Raw genomic sequence first — 26501 nt, 5'->3', positions numbered from 1 at the left:
TTTACAAAACTGTATCAGCATATAACTGTATTTATAGACAAGCAATATTGTAAGGAACAATATTATGTACAAAGAAGCAGAAAAAAGTGAAACCATGACCATGACTATCCTAAAGCAACAGTGTGCAGTTTTTACAAATATTGCATTCATTACTCTCCTTTTCTCTTTCTTTACTCAGAACAATGAAATGAAATGAAAATGGTCAACAGGCTTTTAGTCTTAAATAATTACTGGGGTTAGAAAAATTACTTGTACATCTATTATTTTGTTTGCATGTGTGTGTATTCAAAATGGGTTTATTTTGGAGCAAAGGACATTATGCAAGACATTTATTTTGAGTAAACTCATACTTACATAATGAAGCACAGAAGGGACAGAAAAGTTTGTTTGATTGACTAATTCAAAATTGTGTTCAAAAGCCTTCCAAAGGAAAACAACTTGCACATAAATGGTACTTGAAGAACAGTTTCAATACTTGAATGGTGTTGATGGTAGGCGTGGAACTACATTTGCATCATGGAGCAACTATTTAGTCTTGTACTCAATACAAGAAGTCCAAGATATCCTAACTGTCAGTAACTTCTTCACATGGGTCAATTGGACAAAACACAAGATCTTACAACTGTAAGATAGTGGTATTATTGACTTTCATGTGACTCTCCATGATTGATGAAGGGCCCCAAGCTTTGAAACTCCACATTGTTTGTTTAAACAGGCTTTTTTTGCAAAATGTCAATGGTCTACGAGACCAAACCAAGATACCCCTTTTGGCATCATCTTTGGCTATTTTTTACAAAACTCCTTGAGAACTACAGATGAAATTATACAATATGACAAGTAAATTCATCCTCATGCACAAAATGAGAGGCCCTTTAATGTGACCTGAATAGCATCTGCTAGCAAACTGTATGAACTCATCAAACCAGTATTACATTTTGCTTTGCCAAAGAAGCAATAATTAAAGTCTGGCAGTTCAGTACTTTGTAGCTTCAAACCACAGCAGAGATACAGTCAGAGCCTTGGCACAGTTCCAAAGAGAACAGGATTTATTAATTAGGTTCACCTCCAGTGTAAACATGTGGTTAGTCTTGCTCAGTCTCTGATCCTTCCGAGATCCAAGCCTTCCTCTTCACAGGGACTGTGTCACTGATATGTCTTCTTACCCCTTCTTCACTCCTGGGTCTGTTGTTGGTGTTGAATGCTAAATTTTCTCCTCCAATTCCACATGAAGCAACTCCACCTTGGGTCTGGAAGAACCTCTGAGTTGCATCAGCTGAATGAGAGCTCCCAGAATGCCAAGCTCTTCTCCTGGGGAACCTGTCAATTCCAGGAGAACCTGCAGGATACAGACCACAGATCCAAGATGCAAGTGTGGCTGCTTCAGAAGTATGGTTGCCACTAGATGCCTGAGGCTGGAGTGGTACTGATTCAGATTCAGAGTAGGTGCTAACAATGTAGGGAAAGATGCAGGTCGATGCAGCAGAGTAGTCAAGTGTGGAGGGAGTGAAAGAAAACGATGATGGAAGGGAGTCTTGTGGTTTGGGGTAAAGAAGACCTGTTTTTCTGTGTCTAACATCCCCTGTGTCCCTTCCATCTCCTTCCAGTTCCTTTGGTTTTGCTGATTCTCCGAATCTTTCTGCACTTTTATCCTCATTACTGATCCACCTCTTCCTTCTTCTTGTCTGAGCCTCTTCCAGTTTCATTTCCAGGTTGTGAACATCCTCAGTAACCTGATTGACCTGATCAAAACGAGACAGCAATGTACTGACACAGGGCAAAAGGCGGTCCATGTATGGCTGGACGTCGAACCCAGTCTCAGACACTGACGAGTCCTCAGACCTCATAGAGAGAGCCGAGGACAGAGGGCGGGGGGATGAAAAAGAGGAGGACAGGGAAGGAGAGTGGGAAGAGTGGAGGGTGGAAGACAGAGTCGAGAGACGGGATTCCAGTGAGGACCTGGAAGGAGGGATACCTTCGAACTTCACGCTGTGCCTGAACTAGAAAAGAAAAAAACATGTGGTATCACCAGCATGTATTGACTGTGGAAGATTGTCATTTACACAGCTCTTCCAATGAAATGCACCACAACTAATGCACTACCTACCTCCTTAGCTTTGGTCAGTCCCATCCACAGCTTTAGTCTCTTGATGAAGAACTCCACCATCTCATAGTCTTGAGTTTCAGTGGTTGGACAATACAGCTCAGCCTGCTCTGCCCTTTAGGACACAGTAATAGTTAGCATTGAAGCCTACTTAATGCAACATTTACCCTTAAAAACTCCTTCTAGCATTCTGCTAGATTCTGCTTCTGCTAAGGGAAAATTTGAAGCCTTATAAGCAATCTCACTTTCAAATCAGGATATTCATCGGCAAAATTATGATCAGGCATCCGATTGTTGCCATTCCTTTGAAGCTTTGACAGCTTTGTGGTACTAGGAATGGCAATGTTAGTGGGCCCATCACTTTGGTCTACACTGAAATACCTCAACAACTATTTATTGGTTTTCCATGAAACGTGGACAAATATTCATGGTGGCCAAAAGAAGAACCCTCATGACCTTCACAATCCCCTGACATTTCATCATGGTAGCAATGGGACAAATTTTCACTCATGCAGTGAATGTCAACATCTTCTGGACGGATTTTGTACAGACATTCATGGCTCCCAGAGGGTATAGTTGATTGACTACAACCTGCCATCCCTCTGCTCTACAACTAGAATCTACTCTCGGTGATCCCCTGATGTTTCTTCGCACCACCATGAGGTTGACCTTAATGGTTTTGATTGACAGAATAGGCCAGCACTGCACTCTGTGTATCTATAAACACTCCTTGTTAACTATACAGTAAATGAAATTTCCACTGTACTAGGTCCCAAGACTATGTGGTCCTCGAGGATCACCATGTCAGTTCTGAGATTGGGAGACTGGCTCTAAAATACTACAGACCACACAAACAAACAAGCTTCAGAAACTCTTAAAACTAAACAAACTAATCTCTTTTAATCAATTTAAGTCTCTTTTGATTGAATTTTGTGTTGTGTTAGGTGTTTTATTTGAATTGATGTTATCTCTCATCTTTGGTGACCCCTTAACATGTCATTTAGTGCCAGGCCAAAATTTTAATTTCTCCAGTTGGTTTATGGCCAAATACCTCCAAAACTATTGACCTTCCCATCAGCCTCAGCTTTGTGTTTAGTGCTCATTGGTAAATGTTAGCTGACATGACATGCTACTACTAACATCCTTAAGTAAGCTTGTGAATATAGTAGACATTATACCTACTAAACATCAGCATACTAGCATTGTCATTGTGAGCATGAGTATGCTGACTCAAACCATTGCTAAGTATAGCCTCACAGAGCCAATAGTGTGGCTGTAAACATTTAGTCTTCCTCTTCTACACCGTTAGGAGACATCAGAAATCATGAAAACCTTTCCAACATGCCTTAAAGTTCTACATAAAAAAGATTTTTGAAAGAAATATTGATTCAAAATTGGTGAACAAAAATGCAATAGTTCACACAATCCGAAGCAATGGCACCTGGCAATAGTTCACGCAGGCATGGAAGTCATTTTATAGTCACATGTCCCATACACAATCCAATCATGTATGCTCACAACCTATCTCTCACAATAGGCCACACCACCAAACTAAAATGCATTCCAACTATGCATATTATGCCATTTGAAATATGCCACCACTGCAAGATATTTAATATAAACTTCCAAGATTTGAGTACAATTAGGAACTTGTCAAGTTCAACAAGGATGGACAGTGTTAGTTTTTGGGACTGGGATTTTTACCCAGATATTCACAGCGCCTTGCTACCACTAACATTGTGTGCATATAATGTGTACCTGTATGCACGGATAAGAACAGCTCCACAGAGTCTGGCCAAGAGCCAAACACCTGCCCCCATCAGTAGTAACCCATAGAGAGGACCAAGGACTGGGTGGACCCTGCATAGTCTTTGGAGAGCCATCCGGCCACGCAGGATGGACAGCATAGAGACAACAGTCTGACGTACTGACAGGAAACCCTCCACTGAATGAGAGAAGAGCTGCAACAAAGACAGGCATATCAAAAACATTCCTTATAGATGAATATTAGATTCAGTTGAACTTTTCTTTTCGTACTGTGTTTCCAAGGTGAGCGCAGAGCAGCAGCAGCAGCAGCAGTAGGACAGTCAGAGCCCACAGCTCCCCCCAGGCTCTCTGCAGCACTCTGCCTAACACCACCCACCTCCGCACAAACCTCAAGGTTCCCAGCAGCTGGAACACATAGCAATGCAAATAAATTGACATTCAGTAAAATGGGGAAGCTGTGGACCAAAACAGAGTTGAACAATGCTGAACCAGAGCTCTCATTTACCTTTAGAACAAGTAGAGTGAGCAGGAGAGCAGCACACTGAGAACCCCTCTGAGCCAGGAGGGCAGCACTGTGGAAGCTGATGAAGTTTGCTGGGTGGGACTGAAGCTAAATGGAACATACATGTTATCTTATTCTTTGGAATTATAATTAATGAATATAGAGTTAGGATAGGATATACATGTGGGGGCTTAAGAAGCATCTGCCTCCAAATTTGCTGAACTGATCTATAAGGACGAGATGACAAGCAGATCTTAATAGTTTTGTTTCTTACCTTGGAAACACAGGAAGTGGCCTGAGACAGGAAGCAGAGCTGCAGGATTGCTGTTGCCAGGGACAACAAGGCCAGGAGAAGCTGGAACCAGTGTCTGCATTGATGCAGATACTGGGCACGCTCAGCAGCCAGGGACCACAGTTCTCCGAATAAGATGAGGAGAGCAGAGATGAGAAGAAGAGCCTGAGGTGTAAAGCAAGTGGATTCCATCACTTTGAATGCTTTGCCTGAGAATATGCACCGCTTCTAATTTTCTATTCTTTGCGTATTTGAAAAGATTTGTGTTTGTTACCGTAAGTGCCACCTGCAGGTCCAGTCCAGAAGAGGATGAAGAGATAAGGAGTGGAAAGATGGAGAGGAAGGGGGTGACTCTCTGTGTCTGAGCCCACTCTAGTTGTATGGACACACACACAAATAAACCTGACTCTCTGTGGTAGTGTGTGAAGTCGATAGACAGACTTTTAAACCTGGGATGAAAATAGGTTTAAAAAAAAAAACAAACATTAGAAAGCATCAAATCAAAATCAGATATCAGCACTTTGCTTCTTAATGAATGTCGACTGAATATTGTGATCTACACAATTCAATATAGTCCCCATGTGTCTCTAAAAATGTAGATTTCATCATTGCAACAGAGGGTACGGTGAAAAAAAAAAATCTGAAAATCTGAAAGTCTGATACAGTTGAAGACAGAGTGCCAAATGCAGAATATGCAAATGTTTTTATAATCTACATGAGAAAATCATCATCCCTTATTGCTCCATGTGTTCCCAGGGGAAAAAAAGTTGCATTGTTTTGCTTTCTGGAAAGTTTTAATGGGGTGGCATGCCTCATTATTTTCAAAAGAGTAATTCAATCTTTTCCTGCTCCCCGAGGAATCAACACTTGAAGAAAGAAGGTATTAATAAACACAAGCTCAGCATGTCTTGGAGATGCAGTCATTTGGCCGCAACAGATCCACTCACTGTTTCGGACTCCAGTCCGCCATGTGCAGGTCAGCTAGGAGCTGATGCATCTCCACACTGTTGTCTCCCAGGAAGACACTCTCCGGAGGACTGAGAGTCTGCGTGTACTGCAGCCGTGGCAATCCAACAAGGCGCAGTGTCGGGTTTTCATGGAGCTGTGGCACCAAGGTGTGGATGATCCACTGCTCTGCATCTGACCAGCTGGATGAAGACAAAATTCATTTAAGTTTGGGAAATGAAACTTTAAAAAGAAATCTAGGTCATGAACCAAATGTGTCACCATGGCATAATTAAGGCTGTACCAAATCAGACTCATGCACAGACTTGAAATGGTGGCTTTTTCCATGTTAATACCTTGACATGATTAGTTTTCTGATAGCACCAGGTTGAAAATCAGCTGCATGATGAGCAGAATGACATCTTGCATGTCGAAGAGTTTTTAAAGCAGTTATGACTCAACTCTTACAGATTGAAGAGCTATGATATGACAGTAGTTGTTTTGTGTTGTAATTTTTATCTTGTAGCAATATGCAGGGTTTGAACATTTCTGACTATGATAATATCAAAAAAGACACTGTGGTTAACAGTAATGCATGCCACCCCCCACGCTACCCCCACCCTTTTACAGATCTGACAATATAATTAGTGGTGTACTTAGAATAACGCTCTTGCATGTAAAAGATATCAGAGGTTCTCATATTCTCAGAATTCAGCTGTGTGTGGAGTTAATTTACAGTGGGTTGATGAAAATTATAAAAAGCTAATGGTAGCATTTCAATGATGAACAAGACGATTTGAGAAATGTGTTTTTTTTAGGTCTAAAAAAATGATTTAATACAAGTCCAGGATATGCACAACCACCTCTGTCACTGAAGCAGGACAGGGAAAATTGTGTGCACACCTGAGGAGGGCCAACTTAGGCAAAGCATGTCATCATGAATATGTCTAGTGCAACGAGTCTAGTGCTCAAGGTTTTCTCCCCGGATCATACAGTGTGTGTCTGCAATAGGTATGGTGTAGTGTTTTGACAGATGAAGCTGAGTGTTGTCCTTACTGTCTGAGTGTGGTGAGGTTCCGGACCCCCAAGGGTGCTGTGTGAAGACGGTGTCTGACAGCAGAGTGCAGCAGCCTGCCCTGCCTCTGCTCTACACTGTCCTGGTAGTTCACCATCAGCACCAGCAACAGAAATAACAGCTGGCACACACAGTGCTACAGAAAAGATGTAGGAGTTAGTTAACAAAAAACAAATGGCCACTAAGTGTTAAAGCTTGGTTTTATTCTTACTCTCATAAGTGTTCTCAGAGCTCGGACTTTGCGGGCCTCTTCTTTAGCCTGTAGCAGCCCGTAGCCACAAGGTGGCCGAACCTTCCTGCCATGCTCTCCAAATGCCCTCGCCACAGTGGTCTCCTGAGCCAGCTGGTCCTCCACCTCTGGATCCACAGGCCTCCACAGTGCTGTGCAGATCAAGGTCTGCACACACACCTGAGCAACGGAGATGGAGATGCAAATCAAAGGAATCAACCCCCCCCCCCCAAAGATCTAAGAAGCGAGTTAATTAGATTACACCTTTGAACTCACCTTGAGAGGTTCAAGCAGCAGAACTGAGGTGAGGAAGGAAGAGAGAACTGATACCAGCCACATGAGGACAGCTGTCCTGGACAAGAAGCTGCCGTAGAGTCCCACCACAGCCAGGCAGGCTCCTAGTAGCGCAGCCACCAGGGGGTAAATCACACACACTGCCCAGGGAGGGAGCAGCCAGCTGGGCTGACCTCGAGCAACGCCTAGGATTGAGCAACAGACCCCTCAAACACCAGATCATCATATGTGAATAGTCTACTATAGTGATTCCCAACCAGGAATTACACCATCATATATAATTATGCAGTAGCTCAACTGCAGTAAAATGAAAAAAATCAAATAAGAAATTCAGTTTTGAATTTTAACAAATCCATCCACATATGAGAGTCAGTTGTAGCTGAAAGTTTTGCAATTAAGTGAGTAAAAACTATTTATCAATTGAGCAGAGATGTTTGTTAAAAGTAAAGGAAAAATGCTTAAAATAGATACGACAAGTAGTGGATAAATTGTTTAAGTAATTGGCTAAAAGTAATGGATGGACAATTGAAACAGCTGAAAGTCATGAATAAACATTCAGGTATTTAGCTAAAAGTAAGGGATAAACTATTAAAAGACATAGCTGAAAGTAAAAGATTTGGTTAACACAGATAGCTAAAAGTATGGAATAGATGCTGAAATAAATAGCTACCAAAGATCAATGGTCAAAGCTTCCATCCTCTGCCTCTCCCCTCCACTAAAGTAGCAGTGATACCAATGCAAACTTCACCAAACTGACCAAAACACTGACAATTCAATTGTATTACAGCATTATTGTAGCAATATCCATGCAACAGGGCTGTGGGGCTACATCTGACAAATGTCTGGGAGCCACCGGTCCAGTACCTATGCGGGTGGTGGAGGAGGAGCGTGTGGAGTCTGGAGAAGGGCTCGGCAGGAAAGTGCTGGCCACGGAGTTCACAGACACCACAGAGGGACACCTGTGGAGGGCTGCCCCATACAGGGACGGGCAGGACTGTGGATCTGGCTTGTGGATCTCTGCACCATAGAAGGACTTATCCTCACTCTGCTCTGACCAGCTGCTGCAGGAGGTGCTCCGCCTGAAAAGTACAAAATCACAGTCACATGTTTGAAGAAACACAGCAGTGTGTGGCATTTGCACGATTCACAGAGGCGATCCTTACGTGTTTGTGAGTGAGGACGTGGTTTGAGGGGAATCCCGGCCGCTGTCTGAGTTGCTGTTAGTTATATCTGCTCCGTCCTCTGCTGCAGCTGCTATAGACATCAGCAGATCCTCCTCTGGTATTGAGTGCAAAAATAAACAATCAGACGAGCACAAACAGTAAATCTATCCACATATGTCTAAGGACCCATCCTTCTCTTAGACTGTTATAAGCTATAAGCAATGTGGGATTTGTTTCCTGCAGTAAAGTGCTGATCACTGAGAGAGACTTTTCAGGCATCCGTGACTTATAAACCCTGACTTTTCCTTTCAGTAAAAATTAGAATTTCTAATCTATTTCAAGAGTTTCTCACCAGACAGGGTCAAAAGTGTTGTCAGATTGTGGTTGTGGGCTAAGTCGATGGGGGAGACCTTTTGGTCTAGTGCAGCATGGGATTGGTGAAAACTGTCTTTTGAAAGTGGATATGTGGAAAGTGGAGGGAGAAGAGCATTAGGTGAGGCAGAGCAGGGGGGTGAGGCCAGGCGGAGCTGCATCAGGGCCTTTTTTCGCCTCAGCTGGCGTATAGGGCCAAGAGCAGGTGAAGCCTTGCAGACGATGGGGGCTGGGGTCATCTTGATGAGGCACGGGCCGACTGGTAGATTGAGGAGGCTGTCGCAGGACGGCCATGCACTCATGCCCTCCTCTTGACATGCTCCATCTGTTTGGGGAGCCAAGCCTGACGCAGCCCAAAAATCCAGAATACTGGAGTCAAACGCCTTGCTCTCCAGTAACTACAGAAACCACAAGAACACTTGGTAAGACGGGAGGAGAACAGTAACTTTTCGTGTGTGTGAGTATGTGTGAGTGTGCACTCACAGATGAAGGGCTGTCCCTGACTGTGCCGGAGGAATCTGGCAGAGACAGGAAGGAAGGGCCGGAGAGCTCTGATTGGCCAAGGTAGACGTCCATTTCCACGGAGTGACATATGGGTGAAGGAGGAACTGACATGTCCACGGCCACCTGGGTTACACACACATAAACACACATCTGCTGCCTGAGCATTTCTGAGTGGACATCCAGATAAAAGGGAAGCACTCACTTGTGTTGTACTGTAAAGCTTTGTCACATGTCAAATCTACCTCTTAAAAATCAAATGTTTCATGAAAGTAAAGTAGCTTTAAGTTGTTTTAATTCACCTGACTTTGAGCTTTTCTAAACAGGAAGCAGAGGAAACACTGGAGAGGAAACACCAGCGCAGCGACAGCCATCCCCACAGCAACCGTCTCCACGTTAACCAGCAGCTGGGCTGACGTCGGTCCACTTGTGGCAAAGGGACACAAGTCAGTGTCATCCTGTCAACTCTGCAGAATCTACTGACAGACTGGCTTAAATCAGGAAAATCTCAAATTTAATGTCACATATTAACTGAAAAATAATAATTCCATAATCCCTTTGAATGAGCCAAAATGCTGCTACTTTTTTACTTTTAATGCAATATTATATAACCTTAGCCAGTGATTATTCAGTTTTAATTAGGTTATTATAGTAATTCGATTACATTACATTAATTTATGGGAATGAAATGGTTTTGGGTTCATATTGTGGCCTATAATCCATCCTACCTGTGCCCCTTGGTGCCAACAGCCCCGTACCACAGAGCGCCCAGTGCCAGGTAGAGGTGCAGCATGAGGGCACTGCATGTAACCCTCTGAGCCCTGCTGAAAAGGCTGTGGGCAGGGCGCTCCCACAGCGACAGCCACAGGTGGTGCTCAACCATCCCAAACAAGAGCTGGGAGATGAAGACCCGTTGAAACCGAGAGAGCTCCTCAGGACCTGGGGAGGGTGGATTGAAAGGTTGAAAGAAGAAGGTGTTCGAAGAAACACACCACGCAGCCACCGGATTTCATTATTAACAAAATATGAATGAACATAAGGGTCTGCGTGGTTGCGCCCATATGGGACTGTGATGGATCGAATAGTCATGGCCTGATAAATAATTTCATCCAGGACTGAGAAACAACCATGCGCGTCTTCTACTGGAATGTATATAGATTGACATGATGATGACATGAGCATGTATGAGCTTACATGAGGCAAGAACTTCCTTCTCCACGGTGCCATTTTTCGGGTTCTCCACAGAGAGCCAGTCCTCCAGCAGGAAGAAGAACATGTGGTCTGTCTGAGGGTCCCAGACTACAACATGCTGCACGTACCAAGACGGGTCCAGACCTACATTTCCACACATGATATTCAGTACTGAAAGTATCGAGTGAAAGCGTGTGTTTGCTTCATCACATAGCTGTGGATGCCTCAAACCTGCATAGCCACACAAACTGTATGCATGTAAACACATGCACAGACTTTTTTTTAACTGGAAGCTGCTGCAAAGATGATTTTAAAATAAAAAAAAAAAATCAAAACATTTGCTCTTTTCCTAGGTTTTGAAATTGCATCTTTATTTCGAAAATTGAGCCAAAATATCTATCTAGAGGGTAAAATAATTGTACCTGCTTCCAGTGGAACTCCAAAAATGTCTTAAATGTCTTAATCTTGCATGAGCAATGTCAAAACTGTGCCAATAGTTTTAAAAGAAGGATCATTTTGCAGTTTCCTTCTACCTGTGTTGTCGTGCCAGATGCGAATTTTCCAAACTTCTCCAAGGTTGTCATCTGTCTCCACGTGAAACTGGTCCAGGCTCCCGCGCTGAAAGGCTCCATCCCTCTGCAGATGGCGAGACCCGCTCTTGTTCACACCGTACAGACTGATGCCAACATGTGCTGTGGTGCCTGATGGGTCATACCCAACATTAATCATTTCCATCAAAAACAGAGGTTTTGTGAATTCAGACATGAAAATGCTCTTATTCACTTTTCATTTCTACGTTGTATTGACTTGTCCTTGACTGACCTGCTCCTCGCCTCCGGCCAGTCTTGACCAGCACTCTGTAGTGGTATGGCCCTGGTCGGCCACACAGAGGGACCTGTCTCAGTCTCAAGCTGTCCAAGTGGTCCAGTTTATGGGCGATGAGCCCCACCAGCAGGTGAATCAGAACCAGGGCAGCACACACAATCGGTACCACCATGTTACGTATTGGACCGCCTGACTGCAGAGATAACACATGGGTGGTGGGGGAGGGGGAAGAGCCTGTTGATGATTAAGCTCTTTCTCATCTTGACTTTGTATTTGAGGAATGGATTAGATGTATTTATTGTCAAAATATTTAAAAAGAATATTTTTGCATAATGCTTTGTGTCCTCACGTACCGGTGGCAGCAGAACAACGGCCCCAGGGTGAACAAACAAACTGGCCCCAAACATGGTGAGGTGCTTGGTGAGACAGTGTGCTGCATGGAGTGTGCTGCCCTCCAGTGGCTGCAGACCCTCACTGCTCCAACGCCTCTCCTTTACACTGTAGTACTGGCACAGAGAGCTGAACACACACACCGACACATGGACAGGACTGCCGTCGACAAGTGATGAGGTCAGGCTGACGGAGAGGGGCTGGTCTGTCCCTTTCAAACTGTTATGGAAAAATATTCAGTCTTTAAAGCAGCAAAGTGAACAATCAAGTGGAGCACTGAGTTCCAGAAAAGAGCAGTGACTCACAGTGGAGACAGAAAGATGGATTCCTCTGTGGAGGCGGTCGGAACAGAGAGAGCGAGAGCCCACTCTCTCACCAGGGAATCCTGGGATGCATTAGTCTCTGGCACTATAGAGCTCACTTCTATCTTGACATGTCCCAGGCTCACTGAAGTAGCTCCTAGATATGCATAATGCAGTTTGAAAACAGCTTTTTGAATTTAAAATGGATGCAAAAACTCACAGATATACAGTAAGATTAATTAATGATTATGTAGGTGCTGTATGAGAGATGGTTCGCTCTGGTTATGTAACAAATGATGTGATACGCCCTGACATGTCATGTGTACACCAGAACTTCCCAGAGCTGTCACAGCCACTGTTGATCATTCATGAAAATGTATACTTTTACATAAAGTCTGGTGGTCATTACCTTCTTCAAGATGGAATTAAGGTACAGTAGTCCACAAAGAATTTTTAAACTGTCTTCTTATTAAGTTTTTTTTCTTAATGAATAGAAATTTAAAGATACCATGTGTCTGACCGTGAAAATGTCTGATTTCTCCTGCCCTTCAGTGGTTGTAAATTTTCACCATGATTAGCTCTTTTTTCTCCAAACTAAACCTGAAAGCCGCTCTAATCGATATTTTTATAATTACAATATATCGAATCACACTGCGATAACAATGGAACTGTGTGAATGGGGTCACTCATTGTGATGATTATCACCCAGCTCCTTGTTTCTCTCACTGCTCTCATAGCACTGTTTCCGGCTGCTGCAGCAGCTGTTTGGAGAAAACCCACTGTACACTGCACCAAACAGCAGTCAGACACAGTTAGCAACTAGCTGGTGAGCACTGTGGAGCATTTAGCAGCTGAAGAGACCGGTATTTTTCTCAGAAGTTGGTGGAGCCCAAAAACATTAATTGATTTTTTGGCACCTTTGCGGGAGTGGAACAAGTTGTAAACAGGCTGATGATGGTTATTGGGCCATAAAACATAAAACGGTGGGTTACTGCAGCTTTAAAGATGTTCTGCGTATAGTTTCAACTTTTTACACTTTGCCGACTTCTCGTAATAATATCAAATAAAGACAGAAGAGCCCTGACAGCCCTGTTTCAATTTTCTAGAAAGCAAAAACGAACTTAGGTCATCAGAGTTATTTGAAAGATGACACAATTGCATACAGGCTACACATACTATATCAAGGGCTTTAAATAGATAGGTCTGGCTTTATAGCAATCAGAAGGAACAGTAAATAGGTGTATAGCAAGACAAAAAAGTAAAAAGCCAAATGGTTATTAGCATTATATCAAAGTGTAAAAGCTGAGAAAGATAAATATCTACTATACCTGGGTCCAAGCTGAAATTGAAGGAGATGTATAGACCTGCGTTTTGATCAAGTCCATCCACAGCTTTGACTGTGAGGTTCAACCTTCCGTCAGCGGGCAGGGTTACAGTGAGACATGTCTCATTCCCAGCTTCACCTCCCCTCCCATCTCCACCCCCATCAACCTGTCCCACATGGTACTTCTTGGGCAGAGTGACCCGGATGGCCTGTTCAGGGTCCAGATCATGGATGGGTATGGGTTTGCCCTCAGGTGTGGTGAGTTCCATGGCAACCAAACTGGTGGAAATTGGAGGGTTGGCTGCAGTCAGCAAAGGGTTGGATCCCAATTCTGCATCCATACCTAACAGGACCTGCACCACCTCAGACTTCTGACTCCTCAGGTGAGCAGTAAGGGAGGTGGGGATATGAAAATGACATGGACGAGAACTCTTCGATTCATTAGCTGATGATGACTGAGAAGGGATGAACTGATTTTGGTTTGAATGATTGGACTGGTGAGTGCAGAGGAGGTCCGAGGGGTCTCCATGGAAGCCCACCGTATTGATATAAGGGGTGGAGATTGAAAGCGGTGCCTCACCATGAACATGTGAATGCATCAAACTGCGCATTAGGGCCCCTGCGTGACCCAGTGCTGACAGGGCGACTGACTGTAGAGTGCTTGAGTGGGCTGGGTGAGAACTGGAAGCACTGGCAGACTCAGACACAGCAGCCAGGATGCAACCTGGAGACACAGAGGACACACAACATTCACCCTTTCTGTAAGGTACACACTCAGTATAGGGTTGTTTCATGCAGGAGACAGTGGCTGAACAGCACCTATAATGTTAAGGATGTTCCTTCCGGTTTCAACAGCTGACAAAACACCAGGACTCATCTGTTCCTTCATTACATGGACCATCTTCCCCACAGTTTCCAGAACCTTCTTCTGGCAGTTTTCACATACCATTTCATTTGGAACAGCCTCGGGAAAACAGAAATGAAGACATTTCTTACAGAATAAGCAGTTGAAAGGCATGAGATGAAGCAGATTTTGAGAAGTAATGTGCAACCACGATTCCAAAAAAGGTGATAACGTAACATAAATAAAAACAGAATGCAATCATTTGCAGACAAACTGTGCTGACAGTGGTTTTACCAAACAACCTTTCTGTTACAAGGTGTTCTACTGACTGGTACTCGGTAAAATTAACTCAGTATTGTGTTGGCGCTATATTGACTAAAGACTGACTCTACACTGGGTCAGTTTTTAAGCCAGTGCTTTTTAGTGTATTGTAAATTATTTTTTAGAATGATGAGGACAAAAACGAGGTGATGACCTACAGTAGACTGTAATAATGCTGAGCTGATCTGATCGACATCCAGCAAGGAGGACACACGGAGAGAGGCAAGGGCTTGAGTCACATTTTCTCGGATCTCCCTTCTGTCCATGAGCTCCCTAGCAGTCTGTTCAGACTCCATCTGTGGACAGAAGAGTGAAACTCATTAGTGTTCTGAGAGAATGCAAACCTATTGAGATTCTCGCATCCACCACCCTCATAATCTTCAGTTATTCTGTTATGGTAATAGCTAGTTAATCATGAACAGTTTAAAGTGTCATGCACTGGCATATGAGATATGATGCTAACACAGCACCTGATTGAGCTGGCTGGTGAGAGCAATGGAATAAGGGATGATCTCTTGAGGGTTGCCATGTTGGACTAAAGCCCATAGCTCTGTCTGGCTCTTGTTTCTGAGCCACTGACTGGCAACTTCGTCCCTCACAGGATTTTGGACTGTCAACATTCTGGAGAAACAGGAACTGTACTGAGAGTTCATTAAAACATGACATAAAACATTTGCAGCTCAACATGCTTTACAACAAAAACACATGCACTAAGTGCTTCACATAGAAAACTAATGTAAAATAAGATGGAAAAATCAGGTAAAGATGCATGAAAACAAGTTAGACAAATAAATAATAATGTTTTTTTTTTTTTTTTGGCCTGGTTGCATCAAATCTCGGTAGCTATACCTGTTCAGAGCAATGACCTTTGCCCCTTGGTGGTCTTCTATCAGCAATGTAACTGTGATAACTGACATGCTTCTCTCTTTGCCAGGACTTCCCATTGGAACCAGGCTGCCAAATATTGAACGAGTACCCCTAGGGAGAGAAATTATGACAAAAAAATATAAAAGAAACCCTGAAATTTGGCAGGAAGCAAATTCTTAATGCAGTTTTTACCACTGAGGATCACACTTCCTTATGAATTATTATCTGAGGCCTGTATTCACCTATACAGAGTGAGCAGGGGGCACACTGTACCAACAGGCTGGCACAGTGCTACCTGTAAGGTATAGATCAGCTGAGAGGCCCTGCTTTCATCATCTTGCCACCCTGCCAAAAGAGAACAGATGTTTGGAGAAATCAAAAAGCTTGCAGGATGACTCCTTTTCTCCATTGAAAATGGCAAAGATATTGATACAAATTGGATTTTGTAGCACTTAAACCCATACCACAGTGTTACCTGAGCAGTTGTAGGTGACTACTGTCTCCAGTAGATGTATATCTGACTCTGGACTGAGATCACACAGGCCTCCGTGTGGTGGATTGTTAGGTAAAATCATCAGACTGGCGCTGCCCCACCGCCCTCTGTCAGGCTGGGATACGTTCAGAGTGAAGGTATAACTCTGCCCTGGCTGCAGGACACCTGAACGCACCTCCAAGTTAGGGGAGAGCCCCCCTGCAGAGGTGGTGACCTCGTTAAGGTCAAGGGCCATGCCAGTCTGGTCCTCAGCGCTCCATTTGTACTGTGAGAAGATACTTACATGAATCATAATATCATTGAATGTCTTATTGTCTGTCTATATCTTGTTAATTTATCAACCTAATGAAGCATTACTAAGATTGAATACAGATTAAACTGTCCAATCACAAATTAATTCTCTACGCAGATGAACACCAAAATTAAAAACAGGATGAATAAAAGCAGAGACTGCACATCTACCATGCAGGGTAGTTTTTCTTTTCAGTTGTACTCCCAGTGCATTTTCATGTCATATTTTTTTACGAAAGGATTTATCTTATTCTATGATTTTTGGCTTTATTTTCAATATTTGCATTTTCTTCACAAAATTAACATTGAACAGAATTTCTCAGAAAAATTGATGAAATTTGGTTACATGTAAGCTGAAATCTAGTCTCAGAGTCATTACCTGAGCGTGGCCATCACACTGTCCACATCGTCCTGAGAGGATGATGGAGGTGGTGTAACTAGTGTGCTGAGGGGAGGACAGGGCAGAACAGGACACACATTCCACAAACACAGGAAGCACAGGAGCTTCAAACACAGTCACCTAAAGATACAAGACAGAGGCATGTGTGATAAGTGTCTCCACTCCTTGGTGTGTTCAAGGTGCTAAGTCTCCAAAACTATTTATTTGCAAGCGATATGTAGCATAACTCCATATAACTATTCTCAACGTAATTGCTTAGCTAATTGCTGGTACAATTTAAAGTGAAAAAGTGTGCTTATGTGTGAGAATGGAGTGAGATAATGGCTAATACTCACTGTCTGGTTGACAGAGGCAGGTCTCCTCCCTGCCTTGTGTACAGTAAGAGTGAAAACATAGACTGTGCCTGGGAGCAGCTGTTTGCTGAGCACAGTCATTCTGCTGCTGTTACTCCCGGTGGGCTGCTTCACAAAATGAGACTCTGTGGAATTCTGAAAATATCAACACCCAGGTGTTAATCACACCAACATACATCTCAGTTAGGGAGATGACCGTGTATCAAAGAATGAATGCTATCACTTCTGCTGCTTTCAATGTTTGTACTTACTTCTTATCTTATGCTATACTTATTAAACTCAAAATAACAGTGATAATATCATTTTCATTACAGTAAGTTTGTGTTCACATCGAGCCCATTACCAGTGTCATGAAGGTCCAGTGATATTGCAGTGTATCATCCACTCCTGGCTCTATGTCAGGGTCTTGGGACTCAGATCCATCCAAAATGAGGTCACTCAGGCTGTGCCACAGTCTGTGTGAGCCTCCCTTGATGACAGCTACCAGTGGAGAGTGGACCACTGTAATGGTGGTTCGTTGTTGAACAAGCATAGGAGTTCCCTGAAGTGAAACGGTGAATACCAAGCAGTACTGTCCAATATCGAGAGTATGTTTTGAGAGTAAGAGAACAGGTGAAGTGGTATCTATCTGACCTGTAAGAATGACCTTGTTCCAAGAGAATTTTGAATCGCCATCTGTACAATTGGACTCTTTGAGTATCTCCCATAGATATGTCGTTTTGTAAGCAGAGCAGTTAATATCAATGCTTGCTTCAAAAAAACTTGGTCTAGACCTGAAGATGGTAGAGTGGCTCTGGACAAGAGAGGCTTGAGGCCTGGAACACTGGGGCTCCTCCACCTCCATGTGTAACTGTGTGGACACATGGCTGACACTGTTGAGAACTTTGAGCATAACACTGTATTTCCCAGCAACATAATAAGTATGGCTGACTGTGAATAAGTCTGTCACCAATACTTCAGTGGAGTCTCCAAAGTCCCAGAGGCATGTGAGGTTGCTCCCTCCATTTACTTTTGCAGAAAGTGTCACAGCATGTCCAACAAGTATTCTTTCTGAATGACAGACAAGCTTGACCCTCTTAACAGGCCACTGAACAATAGCAGTATCATTTACCGTCTTGGAGCAGACACCATTGGTGGCTAGCACGCTAACAGACAATGAACCACTCTCTGGTGGAGTAAAGATCACGTCTTGTCCCATGAGACATGTCGGCTCAAACCCCACCAAGTGAAATATCCAGGTGTAGTTGACTGGAAGTCCGCTCTGTATTTCTGCCTTGAACTGGATTCCTTTCAGAGCCTCTAGAGCAGCAGAACAACAGTTAACGAGTTGCAAACCCTGAATATTCTCAGTGACCAGAAAGCTAGAAGAAACTTCAGCACTACTGACCTGGTTCCAAGCTGTCACTGTGACTAGATATGTCCCTGCTGGAAGGCTTGATGTGGTGAACTGTCCTTTGAGAATTGCCTGACTATGAATCCAGTCTTTGTTTCTAAATGTTATAATAAAGCTTCCATTGCTTCCACCAGAGATTGTTGGAATAAAAGTAACTTGTTCCTCAGTGCAGAAAGAAAACTTAGAAATGTTCAGCATTAGATCTTTGATTGCATCCTGGACTGTAACACTGTGTGAAACCATCTGCCAATTTATCCCATTTGAGACATTTAAAGATACCTGATAGATACCTGCACATGGAAAAGAGTAGATAAATGCCTGCTCAGTGGCATTAAAAAGCATGGTTGTTGTACCTCTAACTTTCCATTTCCAGTGCAGATCACTACCCTTCCGAATAAGGCCATGGAGTGGAACGGAAGCACCAGTGGTGATATAAAATGGATGTGTCTTTCCTTCAATTTCAATGTCCACCTCTTGGACCTCTTCCTGAACGTAAAACTCTTTGGTGACATTGCTGTGGCCAAGGACATTCTGAACTGAAACTTTGACAAGACAATGACCCAAACTTGTAAAAGTGTGGAGTAGAAAGGGAACATGTGTCTGCAGGGGTGACAGATCCGATTTCACATACCAAAGGTACTGTAGATCTGACCCGGCAAGCACAGATACAGAGATGTTCACAGCTTTTCCTAATGGCACAATGTTTGATTGTGTTATAATGTGCGCACTTGTTACACGCTGTACTGCCACTAAAGAAACAATGCTGGTGGCCTTACCCAACTTGTTAAAGGCTCTCAGATTAACTGAAATCCCACCAGGAGTTTCCACTAACATATGAAAAAGATCTCCATCATCAGTAATTTGTCGGTTTGCTCCGGTCTGTGTAGCAAGCCATTGATAAGTGACATTGGAGCCTTTAGTGATTGAAGCAGTAAACAGCAGTTCCTCTTGGGTTGGTACATATTTCAGGCTTGTCAGGCTCTGACAATCAATCTGAAGACCCTCTATTCTTTCAAAGACCTCAATTAAAATAGCTGCCTCCTTTATACTCACAGAGTTCTGTGCTATAACCTTCACTTGATACACTCCTGCTTTCAGGAAAGTAAATCTAAACTGATAAGTCCCCTGCTGAGTTGAGGTCATACCATCTACAGCCCAATAGTAGTTGGTGCCACTGATAGCACTGCTAATTGCTGAGATAAGAGTTTCTTCTCCTACTACAGCATAAGGCTGGTTGGTGTGAAGTGAAACGTCTGAAATTGGTAGTAAAACATTCACTTTAAGAGTCACAGAATCACGGCTAACAGCATTAAATGCTGTGGCGGTGACTGTGAACTGACCCGTCAAGGTAAAGATATGTGACACATTTTGTTTCTGCTCAACCGGAGAGCCATCACCAAAGTCCCACAACACTGACACATTGCTGCCAGTACAACTGGCAACCCAAAATGATGCTAGTGTATTGACTGTCAGCATGTCATTTTGACTGTCATGCTCCACAGATAGCTTACTCACTCGGTTTTGAATGGTGATACTAGTTTTAGCTGTTTGGTTGTTGACCTTGTTACTTGCCATTACTGATACCTCTTCAACACCTTCATCTTTAAAGATAAAACACTTCTGAGTGTTTTCTGTCCTGGCAATGACACTAGAGGGGCTGCTAAACCACTTCAATTGATAACCTGTCATCTGTTCAGGGAAAACTAACACCCTCAAGCACACCTCTTCTCCGACTGCCACGACTTCCTGTGATGACTGCACAGTCATGTTGGTTATTGCCATTTCAACACAGATACTTGTATTAAATGACACAGACGTGACAGAACTAAACACAATCAGACTAATATGAAAAATCCCTTGGCTTTGAAATATATGCGTGGCTGTTGACTGTCCCCTCATTACAGTCAGTGGTGATCCATCTCCAAACAACCAATGGAACATCAGAATGGATATGTTTCCATTCACCTGAGCAATAAACTCTACGTCTCTTCCACTCATGACACATCCTGTAGGGAGAACTCCATTAATAACCAACCTATAGACCTCAACACTGACTGACTGATGAGCTTGGCTGACAGAATTGGAGACAGTTACATCCACTTTGTAGATTCCTGGTGATTTATAGATGTGGGAGATTGAACCATCTGTAAGGTTTCCATGCAGGGACCCATCAGCAAAGTCAAAATTCCACATGAGACTCGATCCAGTGGCTACCGTAGCTCTGAAATCTGTTGCAGAGCTTAGTTCACAGGGTCCGTTGTGGCTGACTCTTAATCCAGAGATTTTCTCCATGACTTCCACCATGAGCCAGGTGGTCAGGATTGTCAGAGTGTTGTTGGCACACACTGTGATGTTATAAACCCCTGCAGACACATAAGTGTGGCTGACTTTAGGGTGAATAGCTTGGACAGCTTCAGAGTTGTCGCCAAAGTCCCATGTGTACATGACAGCGTAATTGGACGGCTCTGCAGAAGCTTCCAGAAGGAGGGTCTGTTTGACAAGGGGTAAGTGAAGGGAAGTGGAAACGAGGAGGTGATTTAATTGAGGACGGACGCTTATCTTCATGACTGCGTCAGTGCTGTCGTATTGGTTGGAGATTTGGACATGAAGTGTGTAGTCACCTGCATGAAACAAGGATGCAGGAACATGAATTTTACCCTCATGGACTCAGTAGTAAGTACAAATCACAGTTTTTACCAATGTCAGTCTTTTAAGGAATGTAAATTTCTTAATTTTTAATAGTTAGTGTGTTTGTTTACTTGGGATGGAATAGGTATAGTTCACCGAGTCCTGGACATATACTTGTTTCTGTGCTCTCTCCATAAGCCCTTCAAAGGTCTGACATGGAGCAGATTGGGTGTGGATCACCTTGTTACTGCCATCCCCAAAATTCCATCTACAAGACAGACACCGAATGGAATTTAAATAATTTTTCTTAATATATTTTTCAGGGGTTAGTCTTTGTTGCAATGTCCCAATGATTTTAGCTGAGCATTTATGAGGGCTATTTATGAAAAATGCAATGCCTTACTTGAAAGTGACTGGCAGGGAGACATCCACTTTGACCCTGAGGGTGTAGAGGCATTTAGCATTTGCAGCTACAACCGTCTTGACTAACAGAAACTCTGGTTCTACCAGTGGGGCCATTTCATCAGCGATCAGGAGGATTTGCTGGCTCTGGGAGCTTACAGGGTTGGAAGCAGTCACCTAGCAGAAAGATAGGAAGTTACTTTTTCCGTTTTTACTGTTTATGGGGATCCTGACAAAATTAGAAATACATTATGAAGTAAATGTTTTTATGTTTATCGTCAAAAATAAGTATCTGAGCAAATGTAATATCACAGAGACTGAAGTATCTTACCTTGAGCTCATACTCAGCAGGCTTCTTGAACACTACACTGTAAGATTTGCTTTCATGGGCAAACCTCTCCTGGTTGTCGATCACCCATGTGAATTTTACTGAGGAACCACTCTCCACTTTGGCAAGAAATGACTACAATGTAGAAAACATTAAAAAGATACCAATGTGAGGGAATATATAATGAAATTATTTTTGGTTTTCAATGTTAACATTCCTTTCAAAGAATGTCAGCACTCGCAGGTTAGAAGATGACCAAAGTCATTAAAATGCATCTTCTAGGAGCCATGAATATCTGTACAAAGAGTTGTACCAATCTATTGAAAAGGATCACATATGTCACAAGTGATGAATTTAACCACCTGGTGGCAATAGGTCTAAAATGGGGTTTCCAATCACCTCTAGGGGCCACGAATGTCTGACAAAATCTGAATTGCAATCCTTTGACTATTGAGATAACAGTATTTCAGTCTGGACCAAAGTGGTAGACTGGCTATTGTTAGCATCTCTAGAGTCACACTGTTATCATGGTTGCCAAAAACATTTGGTCAAATAGGCAGAGTGTGTGTGTTGTAAATTCATTTTTGCATCCTCACCTGTTGAATATCTATGAGCATCCTCAGGCATCCATGTGGTACAACACTAAGCCCTGTCACTGCTTCATAGCTACAAACTCTCAAACTCACACTCTGAGAGCTGACTGCATCCATCACACTGATGTTCAGCATTTTAACTCCCACTGAGGGCAAGACCAAAGTCACAGAGGAGAACCAGTCATCACGGGACTGTCTCTTACAGCCAGGCCAAGACAAAGCCATCTCTTCAGGGCAAGATGGAAGGAAGGGGACCCCTGTCTGAAGAACCGGGGCTGACCATGAGCTCCTGGCTTTCTGTCCAGACAGGACCTTGACAATAATGATGGTTGGGACGTTGATTTGGACATGAATCTCGTTCATTTCATCAGGTACAGGGTGGATGACATTAAGGCCAAATTTAGATCTCAGAGTTGGACTAAGGCCATTCGTTACGGCCCAGATATCTGTGGCTGTGGTTGTCTCTCCTTGGGTGATGCCAAGGTTATCATCATGCTCTGTACCTCTGTGAAGATTGTCTACGTACAGCATCCTCAGATCACACACCACCCCGTCCACCCACTGGCCTCCTTGGGGAAGAGAGGTGAGGCCTCCCTCCCACCAGCCTCCCCACTCCATCCCCCTAAGAGACATGTAACTCTGACGCCAAGGGGAGTTTAGAGAAGCTTCACTGTTCAAGCAATGTAGGAATGTTCCGGAGTCTCGGGTGTGTTGTAAAGCTACAATATCATCAGGGTACACCATGATCGCTCGGTCTGGAAGAAGCAACTGTGACAGAAAAATCAGGAAAATGAGTCAGACAGCTATTTGAATATATTTTGCATTCAAACATCATAGGCCCATAATGGTTGCAAAAAAAAAACCTCAATAAAATGAAAGAAAAGTTAACTCACACTTATAGTTTTTAGTTCAGTACTAGCGTTTATTCTCAGAGGCATGTCTGCCACCAGGTGGTAGAAGGGTGGTATTGCAGGGTATCTGGGAGGTAATGCAAAGCCGCGACCCCCTGCTGCAGAGTCATAGGGGCTACAGGGACTAGTAGTGCGCACACAGGCCTCCATCAGGTGGCACCAGTACTGGCCAATGCTGCAGCCCCCTGTGGTGTTACACAGCGGTACTACTGAGCAGCAGCTGAATGGATTAAGGAGAGAGCTGCAGCCTGAGGAGCAAAGAGGAGATTATTACCCACAGTATAGAACAAACACAAACTCTCAGGAAACCTTCAAGGTAACTATTGGAGGTACCTGGAGGTACCAGGTGGTGGTTGGGGTTGCAGTAGGGTCGGAGGATCTGGACACGGGCCAGAGAGGACTTTGGGCTGGGTTGGACCACCAGCTCCACTGATACCAACTGACCTGCATGACTGAACCACAGCCCGGGGAACAGCTGCATCTGTGAGTGTCAAAGGAGCACGAGAATATAAACCAACAACACAAATTTTGAAATTAAGATAAGTACTCAAGTACAAGGGGATCATATTGCGATGATGGCAAAGAACACTAACATTATTATTTGACTATCCTTTAGTAGTGCCCAAACATTTTTGTTATTTTGTTATTGCATTTGTCTTGCACTTTCAATCTCAACATGTAGGCTTGCGTTCAGGTGTTAGGTTTGACCCAATTTGTGGTCATAATATCTATTGCAATTCATTTATTATTAGTTATTCTGCAGTCTTTCCATGTATTCCCTGTTAACTGCAGAAAACCTTGGGTAATGCAGTTATCACTGTTTTAGCCCACTGATTTCCAATCTTTTTAATTTCTGACCCTTTATAGTCAAGACATGCCAACCTGTAAGCCCGCATTAGAAGTTTATTAGCTGTGAGAAATTCAGCCAACCAATTAGGTTGACAACCACTGTTTTAGACTGACACTTTACCGACCTCCACAGTGAGTTGTCCGATGTCCGGGACATGGGGAAAGGGTTGTATCTGGGTATGAGCATACATGCCGGTCATGAGGACCAATCCAGTCAGGTAACTGTCCACAGATGGTAAAGACTCTGCATGAAAAGGGATTAACATACATGAGGATAGAGCAAAACTGCCACAGTGTTCGTTCCTGACTCTGCTTGAAGAGTGTTTAATAGAAATGTGTGCCTCTGATGTTGTCCAGTGAGTCTTACCAGTTACATCTTTTTCACAGAGGAAGAGGTATCGCCCAGCACACTGAGCCTTCCTCCACCGTCCGAGCGTCCCCAAGGCCATCAGAGTACACACCCCCTGACTCTCGCTGCCTCCAGCCCACCATGCAGGATTTACTGGCTCCACCACCCCAACCTGATCAGACGCTTCTCCACTAAATCCCCTCAGCCATACCCACACAGTGTTTTTTCTAAACCAACACAAAAACAAAGGGGGGGAAACATATCAATCGATGCAAGCATGTAGAGAAATATGAAAGGGGTATTGTCAAAGACTACTCTTTGCAACACTCACACTGGAAAGGAGTAGTGGATGAAGTTCTGCAGTTCCAGGCTGTCAGCAGAAGCCAGACCTCCTCCCTGAGTCTCTCTGCATGAATCCTGTGCCTCAGGCCATGAAGATGCCATCTCAGAGAGCCAATAGCATCGCCAGCTGCCCAGGTGGATCTGACCACCTTTGGGGCAAGGAATGTCCTCTGGAAGGCACAAAAAAACCCACTGAAGTGAAAGCATGCAATTTCTCAGTGATGGACAGGTGTCAAAGTGTCATATCTGCCTAAAACATGGGTGATTAAAAAGAGATTCAGTCTTTTTAGTGTGTTGTGAGGTTAGTGATTACTTCAAGATTTATATTGTTTTTTGTTTACCATTTATTTCAATAGCCAAAACATGTTCAGAGTGTCAATTTGAACAAGTAATCAAACTGTTTGAGATGATCCGTCACATGACAAGAGGAGCAGGTTTAGCTCATTATCAAGAGTCACATGAGTTTAACAGGGGGTCCCAGCAGATGCTACAAGACAGATGTTTCACATTTGGCATATTTTCTGTGATTAAGCGCACTCTCACATTTCACCAGCAGTGTCTAATTTTGACGATGTTATTATTGCCTTTTAATTATTGTGACGTATCCTGTTGCTCTAACCTGGAAACTTAAGCTGAACACATCAGTGCAAAACGTTATCACAATGGACACCTGACTTGAAACTCTGGAGAAGCAAAAGCCCCAAACATTTGAAGTGAGGAGCACTTTCTATAGTTACGAAATAATTAAAATTTTAGATTTAGAGGATGTTGGAATAAGCCTGTAGTTCATTTTTCTACAACAGTATGACATTGTCTTTGCAAAATTTTTATCTGAAAAGTAAATACAGCTGTAAGATTAATGTAGTATAGGAATAAATAGTACAATATTTCCCTGTGAATTGCAATGGAGTCGACATACAGTATGAAGTAGCATAAAATAGACTTTCTCAGTACCCACCCCTCTGACGGAGGCAAGAAAAAAAACAGAATTTCCCAAAGCAGAACATCCCATTTTTATTTTTTGTCTGATTCAATACGCAATGAAGCTTCTCACCTCCAGCTGCAGTGATCAAAACCACACAAAGAATCCACAGTCTCTGCTTCTGCGAGGGAAGTGAACCTGTCATCTTGTAGAGCACATCTCATCCTCCTGAACTTCAAATTCTCTCTGCCTAATCACCACAGGAGCGCCGCTGGAATCAGTGCACTCCCATCAGTGCCACAACTCTCCCCTCATCCTCAGCCTTCTTGTACAAGTTTGCCTTCCTTTCCGTCCCTCTGTCTTATCTGAAACCCCGCTCCGCATCTCGGACACCCCCTACCCTCGCCTCGCAGACACACTGTGAGTTATGGTGGTGTCGATGTTTTAAAGGCCTCTTCTTCACTCTCTCTGAACGCCTGGGTGACTTCTACTTTGTCTCTCAGCAACAGCTATAGAAGCAGAGTGGACAGAGGAGGCCAGCGCTGCTCATTACCATGTTGTAAAACCCCTGGCACTCAATAGCAACAGTCAGACTCACTCAGGCAGGATGCAGCTAAGGGTCCTGACAGAAACAAGCCCCAGAGACCAAAGAGTCATTGTTTTGTTAGTGTTTGGCAACAAATGAATGCGTATTATTTTTAAGGAATTTAGAGAGATCAGTAGCTTTCCCTGGGTTCCCAAAACATCTTTCATTTTCTTTCTAGGAAAGTAGGAAGATGTTTCAGATCCTCGAAGTTCTTTCCGCTGCATTGTGCCCACAGCCTGTTGTCTAAGGGCTAACACCAAGACCTCATCTCTAACCAAACAATGGCCGTGTGACGCACATGCAGAAGAAAGGATGCCATCTGGGTTGCCTGGAGAGGGGACAGATAAAACAGGGGG

The 26501-nt window shown here is 43.5% G+C and overlaps 1 protein-coding gene across 1 annotated transcript; it reads right to left on the bottom strand.

Moving 5' to 3' along the window:
* Window positions 1-1014: 1014 nt before the first annotated feature.
* On the bottom strand, window positions 1015-25764 carry pkd1b (polycystic kidney disease 1b). The gene is made up of 40 exons (XM_076760539.1): window positions 25692-25764; window positions 24627-24807; window positions 24314-24522; window positions 24072-24190; window positions 23431-23578; window positions 23080-23345; window positions 22190-22954; window positions 21597-21728; window positions 21267-21412; window positions 20995-21131; window positions 17186-20856; window positions 16469-16609; window positions 15781-16063; window positions 15548-15650; window positions 15288-15416; window positions 14909-15059; window positions 14597-14734; window positions 14093-14237; window positions 13278-13997; window positions 11953-12106; window positions 11611-11776; window positions 11255-11450; window positions 10966-11133; window positions 10436-10576; window positions 9970-10180; window positions 9544-9667; window positions 9224-9367; window positions 8721-9138; window positions 8369-8483; window positions 8070-8284; window positions 7188-7390; window positions 6894-7091; window positions 6664-6818; window positions 5610-5810; window positions 4937-5111; window positions 4640-4827; window positions 4139-4299; window positions 3860-4046; window positions 2105-2216; window positions 1015-1997 (listed from the first exon to the last, which is right to left on the bottom strand). The coding sequence occupies exons 1-40, from the start codon at window positions 25762-25764 to the stop codon at window positions 1083-1085; spliced, it is 12204 nt and encodes a 4067-aa protein (XP_076616654.1). The 3' UTR covers window positions 1015-1082.
* Window positions 25765-26501: the final 737 nt, after the last annotated feature.

This window comes from Chaetodon auriga, chromosome 20, assembly GCF_051107435.1.
Source record: "Chaetodon auriga isolate fChaAug3 chromosome 20, fChaAug3.hap1, whole genome shotgun sequence".
Taxonomy (NCBI): domain Eukaryota; kingdom Metazoa; phylum Chordata; class Actinopteri; order Chaetodontiformes; family Chaetodontidae; genus Chaetodon; species Chaetodon auriga.
This window is presented reverse-complemented; position numbering and strand designations above follow the sequence as displayed.

What these genes read in the sequence shown, in the direction of transcription:
- pkd1b (XM_076760539.1), bottom strand. Translation starts at nt 25,764, where the DNA reads ATGACAGGTTCACTTCCCTCGCAGAAGCAGAGACTGTGGATTCTTTGT. An exon ending in TCACCAGCCAGCTCAATCAG is followed by an intron (nt 14,735 to 14,908) that starts GTGCTGTGTTAG and finishes TTCTGTCCACAG; the next exon opens with ATGGAGTCTGAACAGACTGC. An exon ending in TCAGGGACAGCCCTTCATCT is followed by an intron (nt 9,139 to 9,223) that starts GTGAGTGCACAC and finishes TGGTTTCTGTAG; the next exon opens with TTACTGGAGAGCAAGGCGTT.